This window comes from Sciurus carolinensis, chromosome 14 (assembly GCF_902686445.1).
Source record: "Sciurus carolinensis chromosome 14, mSciCar1.2, whole genome shotgun sequence".
Classification (NCBI taxonomy): domain Eukaryota; kingdom Metazoa; phylum Chordata; class Mammalia; order Rodentia; family Sciuridae; genus Sciurus; species Sciurus carolinensis.
The window spans coordinates 5,631,542-5,651,423 of record NC_062226.1 but is presented as its reverse complement, the minus strand read 5'-3'; the positions used below and the strand labels follow the sequence as shown (position 1 = coordinate 5,651,423).

The window sequence follows — 19,882 nt, the reverse complement described above, 5'->3', positions numbered from 1 at the left end:
TTGACCATGGCGCCACCTTGTGTTGGACTCTGGTAGCGTGAGCAGCCGTCAGGAGGTGGAGGGAGCCGGAACCCTCTGGGTGCCGGGCGTGGCATGGCAGGCTGCTCCTGTCCCCACACTCATCCCGGTCTTGTCAGGGCCTGTCCTCGGGGCCAGACTTCAGCATGGTGGGCACCTGTCCAGCCTCCTCTGACTGCCTCCAGCGGGCACCTGTGGTGGACGGTGCTGGGCTCTGGCCCAGCAGCCTTGGGCCCCTGCTCTGGGCTCTGAGGCCACCGGGGAGAGCACTGTGCCCAGAGCCTTCACGCGGGAGCCCCTGGGGCCTGTGGGGTCAGCACTGTCGGCCCCGGAGGCACGGGAAGCCACGACCCTGGGCCCCGCTGGCTGGCGCCTGCGTTCTCCCTCTGCGGGGGGAGGGGTGGAGGGGTGGTCCTCAGCAGCAGTGGTGCCCGGCTGTCAGGCCCTCGGGAGGACGACAGGAGGGTCTCTGGGAGAAGCCGCAGGCACCGAGAGGGACGCGCATGCTGTGGTGTGCACGTGCCTGTGTCCCCACGGTGGCCACGGGACGCCCAGCCTGCACCCTGGGTGGAGGACTCCAGGAGAAAGCTGGCCCGGAGAGATCAGGCGGCTGGTCCGGGGGCACGTGGAGCTGGTGCGCCTGGCAGCAGGCCCTGGGCCCCCGTTCTGCACGTCCAGCAGGAAGGCCCCAGAGGTGGCAGTCGGGGGGGCAGGAGTGGGGCAGGGGCCTCCTGGGAGAAGGTGCTTAGGAAGGGTGCCTTTCGTGGCCCGCGTCCCCTGACCCCATGCTCGCCTCCACAGCCCCTTGATCCCTGGAAAGGACGAGGGAGCCTCTACTCAGGGTGTCCAGCTTCCAGGGAAGTGACCCCCACAGGACGGGGTGTCCTTAACGGCGATTGGATCGGCAGTTCTTGTCCCCAGGACTTGTGGTCATGTAGACAGCAGCGTGCGTGCGGTGCAGGCGCAGTGGAGGGAGCCCTGAGGCGCAGCCTGGGTGTGGACCGCGAGCAGCGGCTCGGTTCAGGCCGGCAGCTGGGGCTCCGCTGTGCCGCTGGGCAGCGCTGCCGCCGTGGACTGTGCTGCTGGAGGGCGGGGCCGCGCCTGCCCTGCCGGCCCCGTGCTGGGGCCAGGTGTCTGACCGCTCCACCCAGCCCAGTGGGACGCTATCTTTGACCCTCGCCGTGGCAGAGCGGTTATGGCCCCATATGCAGAGTCTGGGACCGCGATGGTGGTGCTGGGCTGTATGGCCGGCAGAGTGGCCGGCCCCGGGCTCAGCCTCAGAACAGGAGGGACAGAGCCTCCCACTGCCTGCTGCTCATGCCCTGACCAAATGGCACAAGGCAGTACCAAGCATGGCAGGCTTGTGCGTTCCTTTGGCACCTACTGTGTGCCAGGTGTTGTGCCAACGGCCGGGGTGCACACAGAGGGCTGCCTGTGCAGGACAGGCCACGGATGGCAAGAACCACCACGGCACGTGCTTCCTGTGGAGAGTCAGCGAGCGGCTGAAGACAGGGCGGGCGGAGGGCTCGAGGTGGCCAGGCAGGGCCTCCCTGAGAAGGACCAGAGGGCAGGCTCGGATCTGGGCCCCTGGGGAGCCTGGAGACCCGGCGTGCAGCCCTGGGTGGGCAGGGGCTGTGGGCACCTGCGGCTCTGAGCACCTGCTCCTCCCAGCCTGGGACCACCTGCCAGAGGGTCAGCAACATGCGCGCAGGGGGCAGTGTGGGTGTGGACGCGTCCATGCTGATGACGGCACACCCCGCCAGGGACGCCCCAGCCGCAGGTCACGTGGCGGAAGGGCCCGTCGGCCGAGCCCCTGCCTGGCCGGCCTGGCGTGGCGGTGCTGGAAGAGGGGTCTCTGTTCCTGTCCTCGGTCTCGCCCATGGACAGCGGGGACTACGAGTGTCAGGCCACAAACGAGGCAGGCTCGGCGTCCAGGAGAGCCAAGCTGGTGGTCTACGGTAAGTGGGGCACCAGAGCCGGGCCAGCTGACAGAGGCAGTGGAGTCCCAGCGACAGGCTTGTGCCCACCTGGCGGGAGGCCCGTGGTGACGCCAGGCTCTGGTGGGAGCACCAGGTCCAGGGCCTGAGGGCAGCTGCAGGTCCCGGCCCCGGTGCCGGGAGGGCCAGGACTAGAGGGCGATGCACCCGCTTCCCCTGAGACGCCCACAGGAGCAGCGTGGGGGAAGCAGCCGGTGGCCTAGCGGGCACGTCCCTGCTAAGGTGGGCGTGAGCGTGGAGCCCACAGTCCAGCTCTGCAGCACGGCTGCTACAGCTGGCCCCAGGCCCTGGCCCCCGTCACCAGCAGGGAACGCTCCCTGGGTGCTGTGTAGGGGGACCCCGTGGGCGGGGCGGGGCCCCCCCGCTCCCAGTCAACATGAGCCTCAGCTCAGTCTTACCAGCACCCGTGGCCACTGTGCTTCCCCGCCACCAGCCCTCCACTCACCCGTGACGACGTGCTTAGGAAATTTCCCGCAGAGACTGGCCCAGGCCTGTGTCAGAGGCTCTGACTCGGGCAGGGAGGGATGGGGACTAGGTAGGGTTGAACCCCATGCTGGGGACTCCCACGTCCTGCAAAGACTGAGAGTCCCTGGGCCCAAAGAGGACTATGCCGGTCCCTGGGCGAGGCTGCCGCAGCCACCCACGGTCCACGGGGCCCCTCCTGCCCTCCTGGAGCAGATGACGGCAGGCAGACCTCTGGAGCCCAGTGACAGCCCTGAGGACCATGGGTGGGAGGGAAGGGCTGTGTCCAGGCCACGAGGGTGGCTGTGGTGGTCACCGTGGCTGCAGCTCAAGGAGCTGGAGGTGGGGCAGCTCTCTGCTTCTCCTTGCCTCCCAAGTGCCCCCCAGCATCCGAGAGGACGGGCACAAGGCGAATGTGTCAGGAATGGCCGGGCAGCCGCTGACACTGGAGTGTGACGCAAGTGGCTTTCCAGCCCCTGAGATCACGTGGCTCAAGGATGGGCAGCTGGTGGGTGTCCCCCTGGGATGGACGGGCTGTGGTTGGGATTTGTGTGGTGGCAGAGGTGACAAGGGCCGTTGGGGATGCACTGTGGTCCGTGAAGAAGCCCGGGGTGGGCCCCGTGGGAGAGCCCGTTCTGTTCCGCCCCCCAGGCCTCGGTCTCCCGGGTGTGGTGCCCACCTGCTGCCTCTGGTCTCCCCTCCCAGGTCTCTGAGACGGACAGCCACCGCCTCCTGGACAGGGCCAGGTCCCTCCACTTCTCCGGGATCCAGGAGAGCGATTCTGGGCTCTACAGCTGCCGGGCGGAGAACCAGGCGGGGGCCGTCCAGAGGGACTTACGTCTCCTTGTGCTCGGTGAGTGAGACCCGGGCCTGTGACCCTGGAGCATGTGCCTGCGGTGAGCGGGCAGCACCAGGGGCCCCGATAGACCCAGCCCCTGTCCTCCTGGAGCCAGCAGGGCAAGGGGACACACTGGACAGTCCCACGAGTGACCGAGCGAGGAGTGGCTGCGCCCAGAACTGGGCTGAGGCCCGTGCAGGGCGCCTCCTCCTGCAGGGGCAGAGCCCGAGGTCTGCCGGCCATGGGGTCCCAGCGTCCCCGCCCCTCTCGCCCCCAGTGCCCCCTGCTGTGCTGGGAGCTGGTGCTGCCCAGGAGGTGCTGGGCCTGGCCGGTGCGGATGTGGAGCTGGAGTGTCGAACCTCAGGGGTCCCCAGGCCCCAGGTGGAGTGGACCAAGGACGGGCAGTGAGTGGCCCCTGGACGGATACATGGGGTGGTGCCAGGCCGGGGCCAACTGGAGGGGTTCGGGGGAGGCTGGACTCTCGGAGGGAACCTGACGGGCACGGCCGGTGCCTCCAGGCTGAGGGTAGCACAGGTGCCGCCTGCCCAGTGGAGACGCCAGGTGGACCCCGCTTCCACCCAGCAGGGGCTTCTCACGCCGTCATCTTTTTAAAAAAAAAACTCAATTTATTTGTTTCAAGGTAAAATCCATATAATGTCCAATTCAGTGGCATTTGATGCGTCCACAGCATTGGGCCACGGTGGCCACCGCCTGTCCCAGGGCATTTCATCTCCCCAGAGGGAAAGCCGGTGCCCACCAGGTGGCCACTTCCCCGCCCCTCCCCCTCTGCCTGGCAGGCGACCTGTCCCACATCCCCATAAGTGGAATCGGGCTTGTCCGTGGCCTCTCGTCGGCTTCTTTCTCTCGGCACGTGTCTGAGGTCCATCTGGTTGCGCGAGCATCGCAATGCCTTTCCTTCTTGGGGCTGACGGGTATTCCCGTGTGGACGGAGCCCCTGCTGTGTGTCCCTCGATGGACGTTCAGCTGGCTTCTCCTTTTGCTGGACCCTCTGAGCAGCCCTGACGACAGCCTTCCCTGCATCCCTCCAGGCCTGTCCTCCCGGGAGACCCTCGCACCCAGCTCCAGGAGGACCGCCAGGTTCTCAGGATTGCCAGCACTCACCTGGGGGACGAGGGGCGGTACCAGTGCGTGGCCTTCAGCCCAGCAGGCCAGCAGGCCAAGGACTTCCAGCTCCGAGTCCACTGTGAGCCCCAGCCCCTTCCAGGCCCTGGCTGCTTGCGCACCTTCCAGCCCAGCTGTGCTGCCTGGGAGAGAGGATAGGGCAGGAGCAGGGGCCACAGAGGTTGAGTCCCCAGTGCAGACCAGCGCGTTTCCCAAATCCCTCGGCTTTGCTTCTGACACCTGCAATGATTCCAGTGATACTGGGAATGATTCCTTTAACTTTTTATTCAAATCAGTCACTTTACACTGAGACGTGTTTACTTAAAGGTTGCTTAGTAGCTCAACTCGAAGGGGGAAGCATCGCCCCCTGCTGTTAATGGAAGGAAGCAGAGAGACACGTCCAGCAGAGGGGCAGAGGGCACCCAGCCTGCGCCTGCTCTCTGCTGAAAAGGGGAGTAGAGTAGAAAGTGCTAGAAGGTCAAGGATGTGGTCCCCACAGAGAGTCTTTCCCTGCAGTCGGGAGGGCGGAGGGCGGTCTGGGGAGGGCCTTGCAGCTTTGTTCTGGAATATGGACATTTCAGGCCACACCCACCTGCCCTCCCCCTGGGTACCAGAGCGGGGACGTGCCCTGCGGAAGCTCTGATCTAGTCCAGCCCTTCATTTCACAGATGGGGAGACTGAGGCCCAGAGAGGGGATGGGACCTACCTCGGGCCATACAGTGAGTTAGAGGCAGAGCGGGGTCCAGAGCCCAAACTTGCGGCCCCCACCTACTTCTCCTGTGCTGACTGGGCTTGCGTCACAGCAGCATGACCCTGAGCTGTCCCCACACCCCACTCCCATCCCCCACACCTTCTGCATCCCCCAGGTAGGAGCCTGTGACAGGTGCTTGTGGCCCAAGGGCATGTGCATGCCGCCTATGGACACCAGCCACTGGGTCAGGGGAGGGGGCTTGTGACCAGCCCTCTTCCTGTGCCTGTCCTTCCCAGCACCCCCCACCATCTGGGGCTCTAATGAGACAGGCGAGGTGGCCGTCATGGAGGGCCACCCAGTGCAGTTCCTGTGTGAGCCCCGAGGAGTGCCCACGCCTAATATCACCTGGTTTAAGGATGGGGCCCTGCTGCCCCCCAGCACTGAGGTGGTCTACACCAGGGGTGGCCGGCAGCTGCAGCTGGAGAGAGCTCAGGACGCGGATGCTGGTGTCTACACCTGCAAGGCCAGCAACCCCGTGGGGGCCACTGAGAAGTCCACCAGGCTGCAGGTTTATGGTGAGGGACGGCGTGGCCAGCGGGTGCAGGGTGGGAGGGGCTCTGATCAAGTGGGCCTTGCCGACTCCAAAGGCCAGTGAGGAGGCAGCCTGAATGGTCAGAGGGAAAACAGGATAATGGAACCCGAAAGTTACCCCAAGCTACTTCAGCTCAGGGCCTCCTGCCTCCCTCGTGAGGCCAACGGGCAGGGCCTGTTGTGAACCCAGGCCTCCCTTGAGGCCTAGGGTTTTTCTCTAAATTCCCCAGTGGCCATGGAGACCAGTGCTGGCCAGCTGCTGTGCTGTGGCTTACTGGTAGCTGAGCCCAGGGCCCTTCTCAGCCTGAACCCAATTGCCCAACTGACAAAGGTCTTGGGGGCCCGTATCCCAACGTGGGGGTGAGCCCAGCGAGGCAGCGAGTGGGGAGGCCTGCCCTGGGTCACTCCTGGGGAGTCCTGTCGGCAGATCTTGCGCTGGTGACCTCAGCATGGGCCAGCCCCGAGGGCTGGGCTCTGGGGACATGCAAAGAGCTGGGAGGGAAGGTATGGGAGGGCCTGACAGGGTCCCAGGCCCCCGGGAGGTGTGACGGGCTGCAGGCCATCTCATGGGGTCACCTGGCCCCTTGTGACAGGTGCCAGCCCCAGGGCCCTGAGCAGGGGGAGGGCCGTGTGGGCCACAGCAGTCTCTGAGCGTAGCCAGCCATCAGCTCAGGACGCTGGCTTTGGGCCCCGGGACCTCCTGGAAGCCACGTGAAGGTGCACGTGAGCGCTCATTACAGCACCTTGGGGACCAGTCTCCAGCCACGACTGCCCCGGCCCCCGGAGGGCGAGGCCAGTAGGCCTCACCTCCACCTTGCCACTTCACCCTCAGCATAGTTCAAACCCGGCCCCCTGAGCCGCTGCTGGCCAGTCAGGAGTCTGCCCGAGCCCTCTGCTGCCTGGTGCCCGGGAGGAAGGGGCTCAGGAGCAGTGGCCCTGGGGAGCCGTCGCCGGGTGAGGGACCTGCCGTGTGTGCCTCGGAGACCCGAGGGCCAGCCGTGTTCTACCCTGACGAGCTCACAGGGTGGCAGTGGGAACAGAGGGAGATGGGACCAGAGCCCTGGGAGGAGCCCGGCAGGCCACGGGGCGGGGGTCTTCTGACAAGGGTGTGGGAGGGGCTCCCAGGAGGAGCGGCGGCGAGGGCTCCAGGGAGCCGAGCAGGCCCTGAGCAGCCCCTGCTCTTCCCTAGTCCCACCGGCCATCGAGGGCGCTGGCGGAGGGCCCTATGCAGTGCAGGCTGTGGCCGGGAGGCCGGTGGCACTGGAGTGTGTGGCCAGAGGCCGCCCGCCCCCCACCCTGTCTTGGTACCGCGAGGGGCTGCCTGTGGCAGAGACCAACGGGACGTGGCTGGAGGCAGGTGGCGCTGTGCTGAGGCTGGACGACCTGCAGGAGGCGTCCGGAGGCCGGTTCAGCTGCGTGGCCAGCAGCCCCGCCGGGGAGGCCGTGCTGCAGTACAACGTGGAGGTGCAGGGTGAGCCGCCGGCCCCTCCGTCGGGCTGCGGACCTCCTCCCACTGCTGGAGCAAGAGCCGGGCACCCCCGAGGGCGGGGGGTGGCAGAGGCGGCTCAGCGCCTGGCATGATGGATGAGGAGGCTGAGGCCCAGGCCAGGGTCGGCGGGCCGGGGTCGGCAGGCCGGGGGCGGCAGGGCCGGGGTCGGCAGGGCTGGGACGTGCAGGCGTGAGCCCTGAGATCCACGGTCTCCACTCATGCCCAGGCCCCGGGGCCAGGTGACCCAGGGCAGCTGGCACCATAAATTAAAACAAGACCAAAACTTCCTAAGACGGAAGCTGGGCGTGGGCCCTGGCCCCTGCTCGGTGGCTTCTCTGCAGGGCAGACTCCCTGCTTTGCCTCTGTGCCGGCTCGTGTGGCTTCAGAGGGACGGGGAAGGAGAAGAAAGGACTCCTGGGCCTTGGTCAGGGGGAGGGGACAGACATGAAATAAACGGCCGGCACCTGCGGGGAGGCCGGGCGGCGCTCACCCAGCCTTGGGACCATTTTCGGGGACTCTCAGGGTGAGGTGCAGCTGGGATCTTGGTAGGGACTATACTGGGGTCTGCTCAGCTCTGACCATCCAATGGCCTGTCCTGCTCACAGTGCCTCCGCAGCTCCTGGTGGCTGAAGGCCTGGGCCAGGTGACCGCCCTCGTGGGACAGCCCCTGGACCTTCTCTGCCAGGCCTCAGGCTCCCCGATGCCCACCGTCCAGTGCGTATGAGGGCGAGGCCAGGGCTGGGGGAGGCAGAGAGCATGCTCCAGGCCTAGCGGGTGGAACTGGGTTCGGTTCCCAGCAGGATATCCCCTCCCCACCCACCTAGGTGGCTGCAGAATGGCCGCCCAGCTGAGGAGCTGGCCGGGGTTCGGGTGGCCTCGCAGGGGTCCACGCTGCATGTCAGTCACGTGGAGCTGGCCCACGCAGGCCTCTTCGCCTGCCAGGCCAGCAATGAGGCGGGCACTGCGGGAGCAGAGGTGGAGGTGTCCGTGCATGGTGAGCTGGTGCCTGGGGCTCTGGGGCAGTGGGCCGCCTGAGGTGCCAGGGCAAGGGGAGCCCGAGGACCCTGGCTGGCCTGGGAAGCACACGCGGCTGGTCTCTGGAGGGCACTTGTGGCTGACTTCCCAGTCCCCAGGCAAGCGGGCATGAGAGGCTGGCCACGTATCACAGCTGTCACCCCTACAGTCCCTGCTCCCCTCGCAGTGCCTCTTCCTGTCACTCCAGCCACCCGTCCGTGTGTCCATAAGCCAACAGACACTTAGTCCTCTACATACAGTGGCACCCTCTCGCCTCTGCCTCAGCCTGGCTCCTCCCTGTCCTTCAGAGCTGTCCTGAAGACCCCTTCCTGCAGGAAGGCTCCGCTCTGTTCCAATAGCCCTGACCAGCCTCTCACGGCAGAGCCCACCACCCACTGGGATGGGATGGCTCTTGTGCCTGTCCACTCTGCATCCAGAGTGCTGTGAGGCCTGAGGCCACCTCTGCTGTGTCCAGAGGTCTAGGACAGTTCTGGGCACAGAGTGGATGCTTAATGTGCATGTGGACACATGGATGGATGGATGGATGGATGAGTAGATAGAATGGGTGGATGGGTAGAATGGATGGCTAGATGGATGGATAGGCATGTAGGTAGGTGAGGAGGAAAATGGATGGTTGGAGGGATGGATGGATAGATGAATGGATGGGTGGATGGATGGATAGGCAAGTAGGTAGGTGAGGAGAAAAATGAATGGGTGGGTGGATGGAGGGATGGAGGGATGGATGGATGAATAGATGAATGGATGGGTGGGTGGATGGGTGAATGGATGGCAGGCAGGTAGGTAGGTGAGGAGGAAAATGAATGGGCAGATGCATGGATGGATGGATGGGTGGATGGATGGGTGGATGGATGGGTGGATGGGTGGGATGAAGAGTGGATGGGTGGGTGGGTGGATGGGTGGATGGGTGGGATGAAGAGTGGATGGGTGGGTGGGTGGATGGGTGGATGGGTGGATGGGTGGATGGATCAGTGGGTGGGTGAATGGATGAATGGATGGGTGGGTGGATGGGTGGATGGGTGGGAGGATGGATGGGTAGATGGGTGGATGGCAGGATCGATGGATCAGTGGGTGGATGGATGGATGGGTGGATGGGTGGATGGGTGGGTGGGTGGATGGGTGGATGGATGGGTGGGTGGATAGATGGATGGGTGGATGGGTGGATGATGGATGGGTGGGTGGGTGGGTGGATGGGTGGATGGGTGGGAGGATGGATGGGTAGATGGGTGGATGGCAGGATCGATGGATCAGTGGGTGGATGGATGGATGGGTGGATGGGTGGGTGGGTGGATGGGTGGATGGATGGGTGGGTGGATAGATGGATGGGTGGATGGGTGGATGATGGATGGGTGGGTGGGTGGGTGGATGAATGGATGAATGGGTGGATGGGTGGATGGGTGGATGGATGGATGGGTGAATGGGTGAATGGGTGGTGAGTTGACCAATGTATGGATGATGGGTAGATGGATGGGAGAACTTTTAAAAGGAAAGAGAAGTTCCTTCCCCTAAGCCAGGTGTTTGTGGGGGAGTAGGTGGGAAGCTAGAGACCCTGGCCCAGCCCTGCAAGGCTCCCCCTACCTCCAGGCTTCGAGGGGATTTCTGGGTGCCCCTGTGCACTTCCTGAGCCTGACCCAGGCCTACCTATCTGCCCCTCCCCAGAACTCCCATCCGTCAACATCACGGGGGGTGAGAACATCACGGCCCTTTTCCTGCAGTCCGTGGCCCTCCAGTGTGTAGGGGCTGGAGTGCCTCCCCCAAGCCTCCGCTGGTGGAAGGACGGGTTGGCCCTGGCCACTTCAGGGGGGAGACTGCAGGTATGTGTAGGGTCCAAGGCTGGGAAGCTAGGCACAGGTGGACAGGCCACTCTCAGAGGCCTCAGAGACCCTGTGCAGGGCCTTGGTCCTTGAGGGTGGGATGGTGCTGAACTCTCAGCCTGGGGACACTCGGTGGACCCTGGATGCTGGGCCTGGGTGCTAACCAATTGCAGGTCCCAGGAGCTTCAGCTGTCAGAGGGCGCGGGAGGGAAAGTGTGCTCGGAGACCGAGGACCCCCTGCAATCTGAGCGCTTGGCCGGTGACTCACTCCCAGAGCTTTCCTGCCCCAGGGGTCATCAGCAGCCTGGCCTCTCACCATGTCCTGCCATTGCTGGGACGGTCCCCCAGTCCTAGACTCTGCCTTCCCCACGCACACAGCCTCACGGCTCCCTCTGGCCTCTCCCCCCCCAGATCGAGAAGGTGGATCTGAGGGACGAAGGCGTGTACACCTGCACGGCCACCAACCTGGCTGGGGAGAGCAAGAGGGATGTGGCGCTGAAGGTTCTGGGTGAGGAGGTGGCCTGGGGTGGTGGGTGACCCCTTGAGGGCCCTCGGGACCAGCACATGGCTGGGGAAGGGGAGGAGGTAGGCTGTGGACCTGCAGTTGTGCCGGGCGGGGTTTTCAGTGGCCCATGTCCAGTCCACCTTTGCTCGCTGAATCATCTGGGGGTTCGCTTGCAGCCCCGCAAGTGTGGGCAAATCTCTGCTCTGGCCACTTGGATTCCTCCTGGCGTGCGGGCCACCCGCTCTGCCGGGGGCCGGTGCTGCCGTGTCTTAGTGGCTGCAGTAAAGACCACAGCCCACAGCTCTGTTCTTGGGCGTGGTTCCGGGAGTGGGCCTTTCACAGTGCGTGGACCTTTGTAGGGCCCTTGGCCAGGACCCTCGGGGACGATGGGAGCAGGGTGGGGCTCCCAGGCCCCCCGACAGGCGGGGTCTCTCCCGTCTCCCCAGTGCCCCCCAGCATCGAGCCAGGCCCAGTCAACAAGGCTGTGCTGCAGAACGCCTCGGTGACCTTGGAGTGCCTAGCTTCAGGAGTGCCCCCGCCAGGTAGGACCCTCCCTACCTGCAGCAGGCCCCAATTCCCCCTAATGAGGCCAGCAAACGCCCTAGCACTGCCGTGCGTGGACACTTCTGGGGAGCAGCAGCTTCCCCCATTCCCTCCAGCGCCATCCTGCCAGGTCCTCGCCAGGGCCTGGAGCTCTGCCCTGGGCCTGCAGCAACCTGCAAGCTTCTGCTCAGAGTCTGCAGCTTCCCAGGGTGGGCCCAGGGCTGGGGTGAGGACAGGACCTCCTGTTCATTTCTGTCTGGGAGTCTAGACCAATGGTCGTGGAAAGGGCTGGGTGCTGGGGTGAGGTGCCGGTGTCAGGCACTCAGGCTGGAATGGGGTGGTTGGGGGCCCAGGAGGGAGGCCACTCTGCTGTCCCCATCTGAGCTAGGTGTCCCTGCTTCGCCTGGGGTAGGTGACCCTGGGAGGATTTGCCCCCTCCCACGGGCACCTGGTGAGGTCTGGGGTGGACCCTGGCAGGAGGTACAGAAAACAGAGAAGCACGTGGGGCACCCCAACTGCTGAGGCCACTGTTTGGGGCCCATGTTTTCTCTGAAGCTCTCCCTGGTGGTCCCTTGCATCCCTCTCCTCTGCCCCAGATGCCTCCTGGTTCAAGGGCCGCCAGCCTATCTCTTCCCAGGCTGGGGTGACAGTGTCAGCTGATGGGAGGACCCTCCTCATCGAGCGAGCCCAACTCTCTGATGCTGGGAGCTACCGCTGTGTGGCATCCAACGTGGCAGGCAGCACAGAGCTACAGTATGGCCTGCGGGTCAATGGTGAGCTGCCTCAGGACCATGGGGGCCCTTTGCCCAGAATAATATTTTCCTTCCAGAATAATAACGCTGCCCATTCCTCCACTTGTTTTTCTATTTATCTACCCATTTATCCCCCCATCCACCATCCATCTACCCATCCACACATCCATCCATCCACCATCCACCCATCCACCCATCCACCCACACATCCATCTACCCATCCACACATCCATCCATCAACCATCCACTCATCCACACATCTATCCACCCATCCATCCATCCATCCATCCATCTAACCATCTACCCATCCATCCACCCATCCATATACCCATCCACACATCCATCCACCCATCCACACATCCATCCATCTATCCACCCATCTACCCACCCACCATCCATCCACCCACCCACCATCCACACATTCATCCACTACCCACTCATCCATTCACCATCCACTCATCCACCCACCTATCCACACATCCATCCATCATTCACCCATCCACCCATCCACACATCCATCCACCCATCCATCCACCCATCCATCTACCCATCCACACATCCATCCATCCACTATCCGCCCATCCACACATCCATCTACCCATCCACACGTCTATCCACACATCTACCCATCCACCCATCCACCCATCCATCCATCCATCCATCCACCCACCATCCACCCATCCATCTTCCCGTCCACCCATCCATCCATCCACCCACCATCCACCCATCCATCCATCCATCCACCATCCATCCACCCACCCACCATGCACCCATCCACACATCCATCCACTATCCACTCATCCACCCACCCATCCACACACCCATTCACCCATCCACACATCCATCCACCCATCCATCCACCCATCCGTCTACCCATCCACACATCCATCCATCCACCATCCACCCATCCACACATCCATCTACCCATCCACACGTCTCTCCACACATCTACCCATCCACCCATCCATCCACCCATCCATCCATCCATCCATCCACCATCCACCCATCCATCCTCCCATCCACCCATCCATCCATCCATCCACCCACCATCCACCCATCCATCCATCCATTCACCATCCATCCACCCACCCACCATCCACCCATCCACACATCCATCCACTATCCACTCATCCACCCACCCATCCGTTCACCATCTACTCATCCACCCACCCATCCACACATCCACCATCTACCCATCCACCTATCCACCCACCCACCCATCCATCCACCTATCCACCCATCCACCCATCCATCCACCCATCCACCATCCACCATCCACCATCCACTCATCCACCCACACATCCATCCGCCCATCCACACACCATCCACCCATCCATCCACCCATCCACACATCCATCCATCAACCATCCACTCATCCACACATCTATCCACCCATCCATCCATCCATCCATCCATCCATCCATCCAACCATCTACCCATCCATCCACCCATCCATATACCCATCCACACATCCATCCACCCATCCACACATCCATCCATCTATCCACCCATCCACCCACCCACCATCCACCCATCCACACATTCATCCACTACCCACTCATCCATTCACCATCCACTCATCCACCCACCTATCCACACATCCATCCATCATTCACCCATCCACCCATCCACACATCCATCCACCCATCCATCCACCCATCCATCTACCCATCCACACATCCATCCATCCACTATCCGCCCATCCACACATCCATCTACCCATCCACACGTCTATCCACACATCTACCCATCCACCCATCCACCCATCCATCCATCCATCCATCCATCCATCCACCCACCATCCACCCATCCATCTTCCCGTCCACCCATCCATCCATCCACCCACCATCCACCCATCCATCCATCCATCCACCATCCATCCACCCACCCACCATGCACCCATCCACACATCCATCCACTATCCACTCATCCACCCACCCATCCACACACCCATTCACCCATCCACACATCCATCCACCCATCCATCCACCCATCTGTCTACCCATCCACACATCCATCCATCCACCATCCACCCATCCACACATCCATCTACCCATCCACACGTCTCTCCACACATCTACCCATCCACCCATCCATCCATCCATCCATCCATCCATCCATCCATCCATCTACCCATCCATCCACCCATCCATATACCCATCCACACATCCATCCACCCATCCACACATCCATCCATCCATCCACCCATCCACCCACCCACCATCCACCCATCCACACATTCATCCACTACCCACTCATCCATTCACCATCCACTCATCCACCCACCTATCCACACATCCATCCATCATTCACCCATCCACCCATCCACACATCCATCCACCCATCCATCCACCCATCCATCTACCCATCCACACATCCATCCATCCACTATCCGCCCATCCACACATCCATCTACCCATCCACACGTCTATCCACACATCTACCCATCCACCCATCCACCCATCCATCCATCCATCCATCCATCCACCCATCATCCACCCATCCATCTTCCCGTCCACCCATCCATCCATCCACCCACCATCCACCCATCCATCCATCCATCCACCATCCATCCACCCACCCACCATGCACCCATCCACACATCCATCCACTATCCACTCATCCACCCACCCATCCACACACCCATTCACCCATCCACACATCCATCCACCCATCCATCCACCCATCTGTCTACCCATCCACACATCCATCCATCCACCATCCACCCATCCACACATCCATCTACCCATCCACACATCTCTCCACACATCTACCCATCCACCCATCCATCCACCCATCCATCCATCCATCCACCATCCACCCATCCATCCTCCCATCCACCCATCCATCCATCCATCCACCCACCATCCACCCATCCATCCATCCATTCACCATCCATCCACCCACCCACCATCCACCCATCCACACATCCATCCACTATCCACTCATCCACCCACCCATCCATTCACCATCTACTCATCCACCCACCCATCCACACATCCACCATCTACCCATCCACCTATCCACCCACCCACCCATCCATCCACCTATCCACCCATCCACCCATCCATCCACCCATCCACCCATCCACCATCCACCATCCACCATCCACTCATCCACCCACACATCCATCCACCCATCCACACACCATCCACCCATCCATCCACCCATCCACCCATCCATCCATCCATCCATCCACCATCCACCCATCCATCCTCCCATCCACCCATCCATCCATCCACCCACCATCCACCCATCCATCCATCCATTCACCATCCATCCACCCACCCACCATCCACCCATCCACACATCCATCCACTATCCACTCATCCACCCACCCATCCATTCACCATCTACTCATCCACCCACCCATCCACACATCCACCATCTACCCATCTACACATCCACCCATCCACACATCCATCCACCCATCCACACATCCACCTACCAACCACCCATCCATTCACCATCTACTTATCCACTCATCCACACTCCCAGCCATCCACCCACCCACCCATCCATCCACCCATCCACCCATCCACCCATCCATCCACCCATCCACCATCCACCATCCACTCATCCACCCACACATCCATCCACCCATCCATCCACCATTCACCCATCCATCCACCCATGCACTATCAATACACCTGTCCACCATCTGCTCACCCATCCTTCTGTCTCTCCATCTATTCACTTATCCACTCATCCACCCTCCCAGCCGTCCACCCCTGCCTATCAATCCAATCATTCACATCGTCATCATTTTTCTATCTATTCATCTCCCATCCAGCAGCAGTTATTGAGTACCTGCTCTGAGAAAACCTGGCACTATAGCCCTGAGTAAGAAAGAGCCAGCAGCCTCCCCTACCGGGATGCAGTAACTGGGTTGTTACCCAGAGCGCTACTTTGTGAGAATCGCCATGAGAGCTAAGAACTGTGAAGCGCTGCTCAGGGCCGTCACTGGGCATCTGGGAGGCGGTACTGACAGCCAGGAACCTGCCCTGGTAGCTCCTCCAAGGCTCAAGGCTGAGCCTGGGGATCTGAGAGCCTCAAAGGAGGCTGGGGGCCCGGAGCTCACAGACCCGGAGAGGAGGGCCAGGGCGACCGTAGGGAGGCGGGTGCTGCCGGGCTTCACAGGCCAGGGAGAGCTGGGCTTCGTCCTGGAGCTGCGTCCTGCAGGCAGTGCAGTTATCCTCCAAGATACGGTGGAATCTTCTGGTCGTCCTCTGCCCCACCCCATCCCCTGGTAAATGACTCCTGCTGACCCAAGGCCCAAGCTCAAACACGGCTCCGAAGCTGGTCCATCCTGGGCAAGTGACTTCCCCTCTCTGAGCCTCAGCGTCTCATGGTAGAAGCCTCTGGTGTGGAAAGGATGAGCTGGGCCTCCTGGAGAGCTGCAGAGTGGCTGCCTGGTCACCAGGGCTGCCCCTGTGCTTTTGCTTGTGGCCGTGCGCTCCTGAGGGGCAGCTCTGTCTGGGCCACGTGCGGGAGGCTCAGCCTCTCCCCCGCCACCCTTGTCCTGCAGTGCTTCCCAGGATCACACGGGCGCCCAGTCTGCCAGGCCCGGTGCTGCTCGGCCTCCCCGTCCGCCTGGCCTGTGACGCCACTGGTGTCCCCAGCCCCACACTGATATGGCTGAAGGATGGAAACCCTGTGTCCACTGCAGGAGCCCCTGGCCTCCAGGTCGGTAGGGCTGGGTGGCCCCAGATCACCCTCCCGGTCCCTGGGAACGCGGGGTGAGGGAGAAGCAGAGATGGCCTAGGACCAGGGGACTGGCCTGTACCAAGGCCACTGCGTGGACAGTGTGGCTCTGAGGGCCCTTCAGGACTGACCTCTGTCCACGGCCAGCACGGGCTGGAGGCCGGGTGGGGCTGGCGGCTTCCCTCCCACGCGGGGCCTCGGGGTCTGGACTGGGCTGCCTGGGGTGCTGGGCGGTGGGTACGAGCGGCACCGCTTCCTGACGCGGGCTGCCCACGGCACAGGTCTTCCCCGGGGGCCGCGTCCTCGCCGTGGCCAGTGCCCGCACCTCGGACTCCGGCAGCTACTCCTGCGTGGCCGTGAGCGCCGTGGGAGAAGACCGCAGGGACGTCATCCTGCAAGTCCTTGGTGAGCCCCAGGCCGGGGTCGCGGGGTCCCGACCAGCAGCTTTAAGAGGTGGGGCGGGACACGTCCCGGGGGGCAGGGCGGCGGGAGGAGGGGCACCGCCTGGCACCGCGGCTGCCTTCAGGGGCAGTCAGACCTGAGACCTGTGCTGACGCGTGTGTGTCCCCACGGCGGGCAGGTGGACAGGCCAGTGGCCCTGCACAGCCAGGAGCTGCGGGAGAGTTGTGGGAGGAGCCGAAGCGGCGGGAGGGGCAGCGGCGAGCCAGGAGGCCCGGCCTTCTCGCTGTCCCTGGTCCAGTGGAGGTGTCCACCCCTTCCAGAGGCCAGTGCAGGGTGCCGGGTGGCACCTGGGGTCCACGTCTGTGACCTCGAGCTGGTCACTCTGCTTCTGGGAGCCTCTGTCTCCTCATCTTAAACAGGGGCTCCCCCACCCTGAAGGTCATCCGGGGGCCCGGGATCTCGCTGACCCACGGCGACCGTTGCTACTGCTTTTTGGTTTCCTCAGACGGGTTTTACGGGGTCTGGGACGCGCAGGGCGGGGGGCTCCATTCCAGCGCTTTCTTTACTGACGTCAAGGTCGGGTGTTGTGCCCACGCCTCCCCCGGTCACTGCACTGGACCTCCCCACGGCCCCGCAGGTGGGGGCCTCATTATCCCCGTCTTCCCGATGGGGCCCGGGGTGACGGGTCCTCTGCAGGCCTCCCCCAGCGAGTGGGGGGCAGCGCGGGGGTCCCGTCCCGCTCGGGCTTCAGGCGGGCCCTGCGTCCCTACCCGCTGAGCTCCACTTTGACCTGAGGTGGAAAGGGTAGTTCTGGGATTGGCTCTGTAAATTCCCTAAAATACAAATATCATTGGATTGTTATGAGCTGGAGATCAGCACGGGCTCACGTAAGAAGGGCTGCGAAGGCCTGGGCTCCCGCCCGTCCCCTGGGTGGCGTCTCCGTGCTCCAGGGCAGCCTGCCACCCGGGATGTGGCCCATTCCAGGCCAGGGGCCCCTCAGAAGCAGGACCCTGAGGCAGCGGAGGCTGGGCGGCCCCCTCCCACGGCCCTCCCGCCCCTGGCGTCCCTGCCGGCCTTTGCCAGCGCCCCACCCAGGCCTGAGGACGCCCCTGTCCACCTCCCAGTGCCCCCCCGCATCCTCGGGGAAGAGCAGAACGTGTCTGTGGTGGTCAACGAGTCGGTGGCCCTGGAGTGCCGGAGCCACGCCGTGCCCGCTCCGGTGCTGAGCTGGCGGAAGGACGGGAGGCCCCTGCGCCCCCGGCCAGGCGTCCACCTCTCCGCAGACAAGGCCGTGCTGCAGGTGGGCAACTGCTCGGGACTGACCGGCCTCTCCCCAGGGTGGGCTGGCAGGTGCCCGGCTGCCGTGAGCGCTCCTGCAGCTCAGTGGGACCAGACCCCCAGGGGCAGGAACGGAGCCCCGGGAGGGCCTCCCGCCCCAGGGCCCCGCTGCACCTTGGGCCTGGCCCCTCCCAGCCCGGGCACGGCCTCCCTGTGCCCTTCACGGCCACCTCATCCTCCACCCTCCCTCTGGTCTCTCCTGTTGGACTTTCCACGGAGCCTGGGGCAGGTCAAGGCCTGCTGGGGTCCTAGCCCACCCTGGGCCCCTGCCAGCCCCCAGGCCTGGCTTCCGGAGCTTCCTGTGCAGTGGGTGGGGGAGGTGCCAGGTGGGAGAGTGGGGCTCAGGAGGTCTGGTGGACTGTCCGGTGGCGACCCGTCTCTGTGCTCCCCCGCCGACCCCCTGTCTTCCCTCTGGTCCAGGTGGACAGAGCGGAGCTGAGGGACGCCGGCCGCTACGCCTGTGAGGCTCTGAACCAGGCCGGGCACTCAGAGAAGCACTTCAACCTGAACGTCTGGGGTGAGGGTCCGCAGTCCTCCCCCACCTGCCAGGCCCGGCACCGGGGCCCAGGGAAGCGGGGCGCCCGGGCAGGTCCCCCCAGGACGCTCCTGCTCCGCCCTCTGCGCCTCCCGGGCCTCCATGCCAGCCCCAGCTCACCCCTCTGCTCTGACCCAGTGGCTCCAGCGTTCCCCCACAGCGAGCCCGGCACCCTGACCGTGACGGAGGGCCACCCTGCCAGGCTGTCCTGCGAATGCCAGGGGGTGCCGCCCCCCAAGGTCTCCTGGAGGAAGGACGGTAGGGTTGCTGCCCTCCGGCCCCTGCCTTGCCCGCCCAGAGCCTGGGGGAGGCACAGGCTTGGGAGGGAGCTGGCTGTGGAGCTGACACTTCCCGGCCCTCAGCACCGTCCCCCAGGGTGAGAGCAGGCCTGCGGCTCTGGGGCCTGCCTTGTGCGGGGAGGGCCTCCCCGTGGGGTCACTCTGTCATCTGCTTTAGTCCTGTTCTCCTCCGAGAGTCGGTGGGCCCTGCGGGACTCTGTCTTGACCTTTGCTAAATCCCAAGTCCAGGGCCTGGTGCAAAATAGGTGCTCAGCAAATATTTGGAATTATTATGTCTGTGCAGCCCTTGGAGGCCTGAGACGCACCCGTGGGAAAGCAGACTGTCCCCCTCAGAGTGAGGCAGCCAGATAGCCAACATAGAGTGAGCCAGTGACCGCCCTCAGACCCCGCTCTGACTTACGTGCTGGCAAGGCCGTCCTACCAGCCCTGCCGAACACCCCTGGGAGCAAGGGTGGGCACTGCCAGCGGGGAGGCAGGAGCCAGACTCCAGGCAGGAGGGGCCGGCCGCCAGGACTTAGGGGCCCATGAGGTGGCAGGAGGTGTCTGCGTCCGGGAGCGGAGGGTGGCGCTGCGGGCTCCTGACCTGTTGGACGGGCAGTGTGGACGGGCGTCGGGGATGACGCAGGTCTGGGCCTTGCGGGGCCTGGGAGGCTCCGGGGCAGCTTGTGGGAGGACCAGGTTTGGGGCAGTGGATTTGGAGACAGCTGCTGGGCGCCCAGCGCGACACTGAGTGTCTGGAGCTCAAAGGCC

The 19,882-nt window shown here is 63.6% G+C and overlaps 1 protein-coding gene across 1 annotated transcript in view; it reads left to right on the top strand.

Annotated features, from left to right (window-relative positions):
- Positions 1-19,882, top strand: part of Hmcn2 (hemicentin 2) — a 129,740-nt gene that overhangs the window by 61,783 nt on the left and 48,075 nt on the right. Inside the window, exons 26-43 of the mRNA XM_047524838.1 lie at positions 1,782-1,976; positions 2,855-2,985; positions 3,183-3,330; positions 3,593-3,719; positions 4,365-4,519; positions 5,425-5,703; positions 6,909-7,190; positions 7,814-7,922; positions 8,033-8,202; positions 9,900-10,054; positions 10,466-10,562; positions 11,006-11,101; positions 11,699-11,875; positions 16,383-16,540; positions 16,840-16,963; positions 18,085-18,260; positions 18,719-18,815; positions 18,972-19,091. Of these exons, the coding sequence (XP_047380794.1) occupies positions 1,782-1,976; positions 2,855-2,985; positions 3,183-3,330; positions 3,593-3,719; positions 4,365-4,519; positions 5,425-5,703; positions 6,909-7,190; positions 7,814-7,922; positions 8,033-8,202; positions 9,900-10,054; positions 10,466-10,562; positions 11,006-11,101; positions 11,699-11,875; positions 16,383-16,540; positions 16,840-16,963; positions 18,085-18,260; positions 18,719-18,815; positions 18,972-19,091 (2,796 nt within the window). The remainder of the gene's footprint in view (positions 1-1,781; positions 1,977-2,854; positions 2,986-3,182; positions 3,331-3,592; positions 3,720-4,364; positions 4,520-5,424; positions 5,704-6,908; positions 7,191-7,813; positions 7,923-8,032; positions 8,203-9,899; positions 10,055-10,465; positions 10,563-11,005; positions 11,102-11,698; positions 11,876-16,382; positions 16,541-16,839; positions 16,964-18,084; positions 18,261-18,718; positions 18,816-18,971; positions 19,092-19,882) is intronic.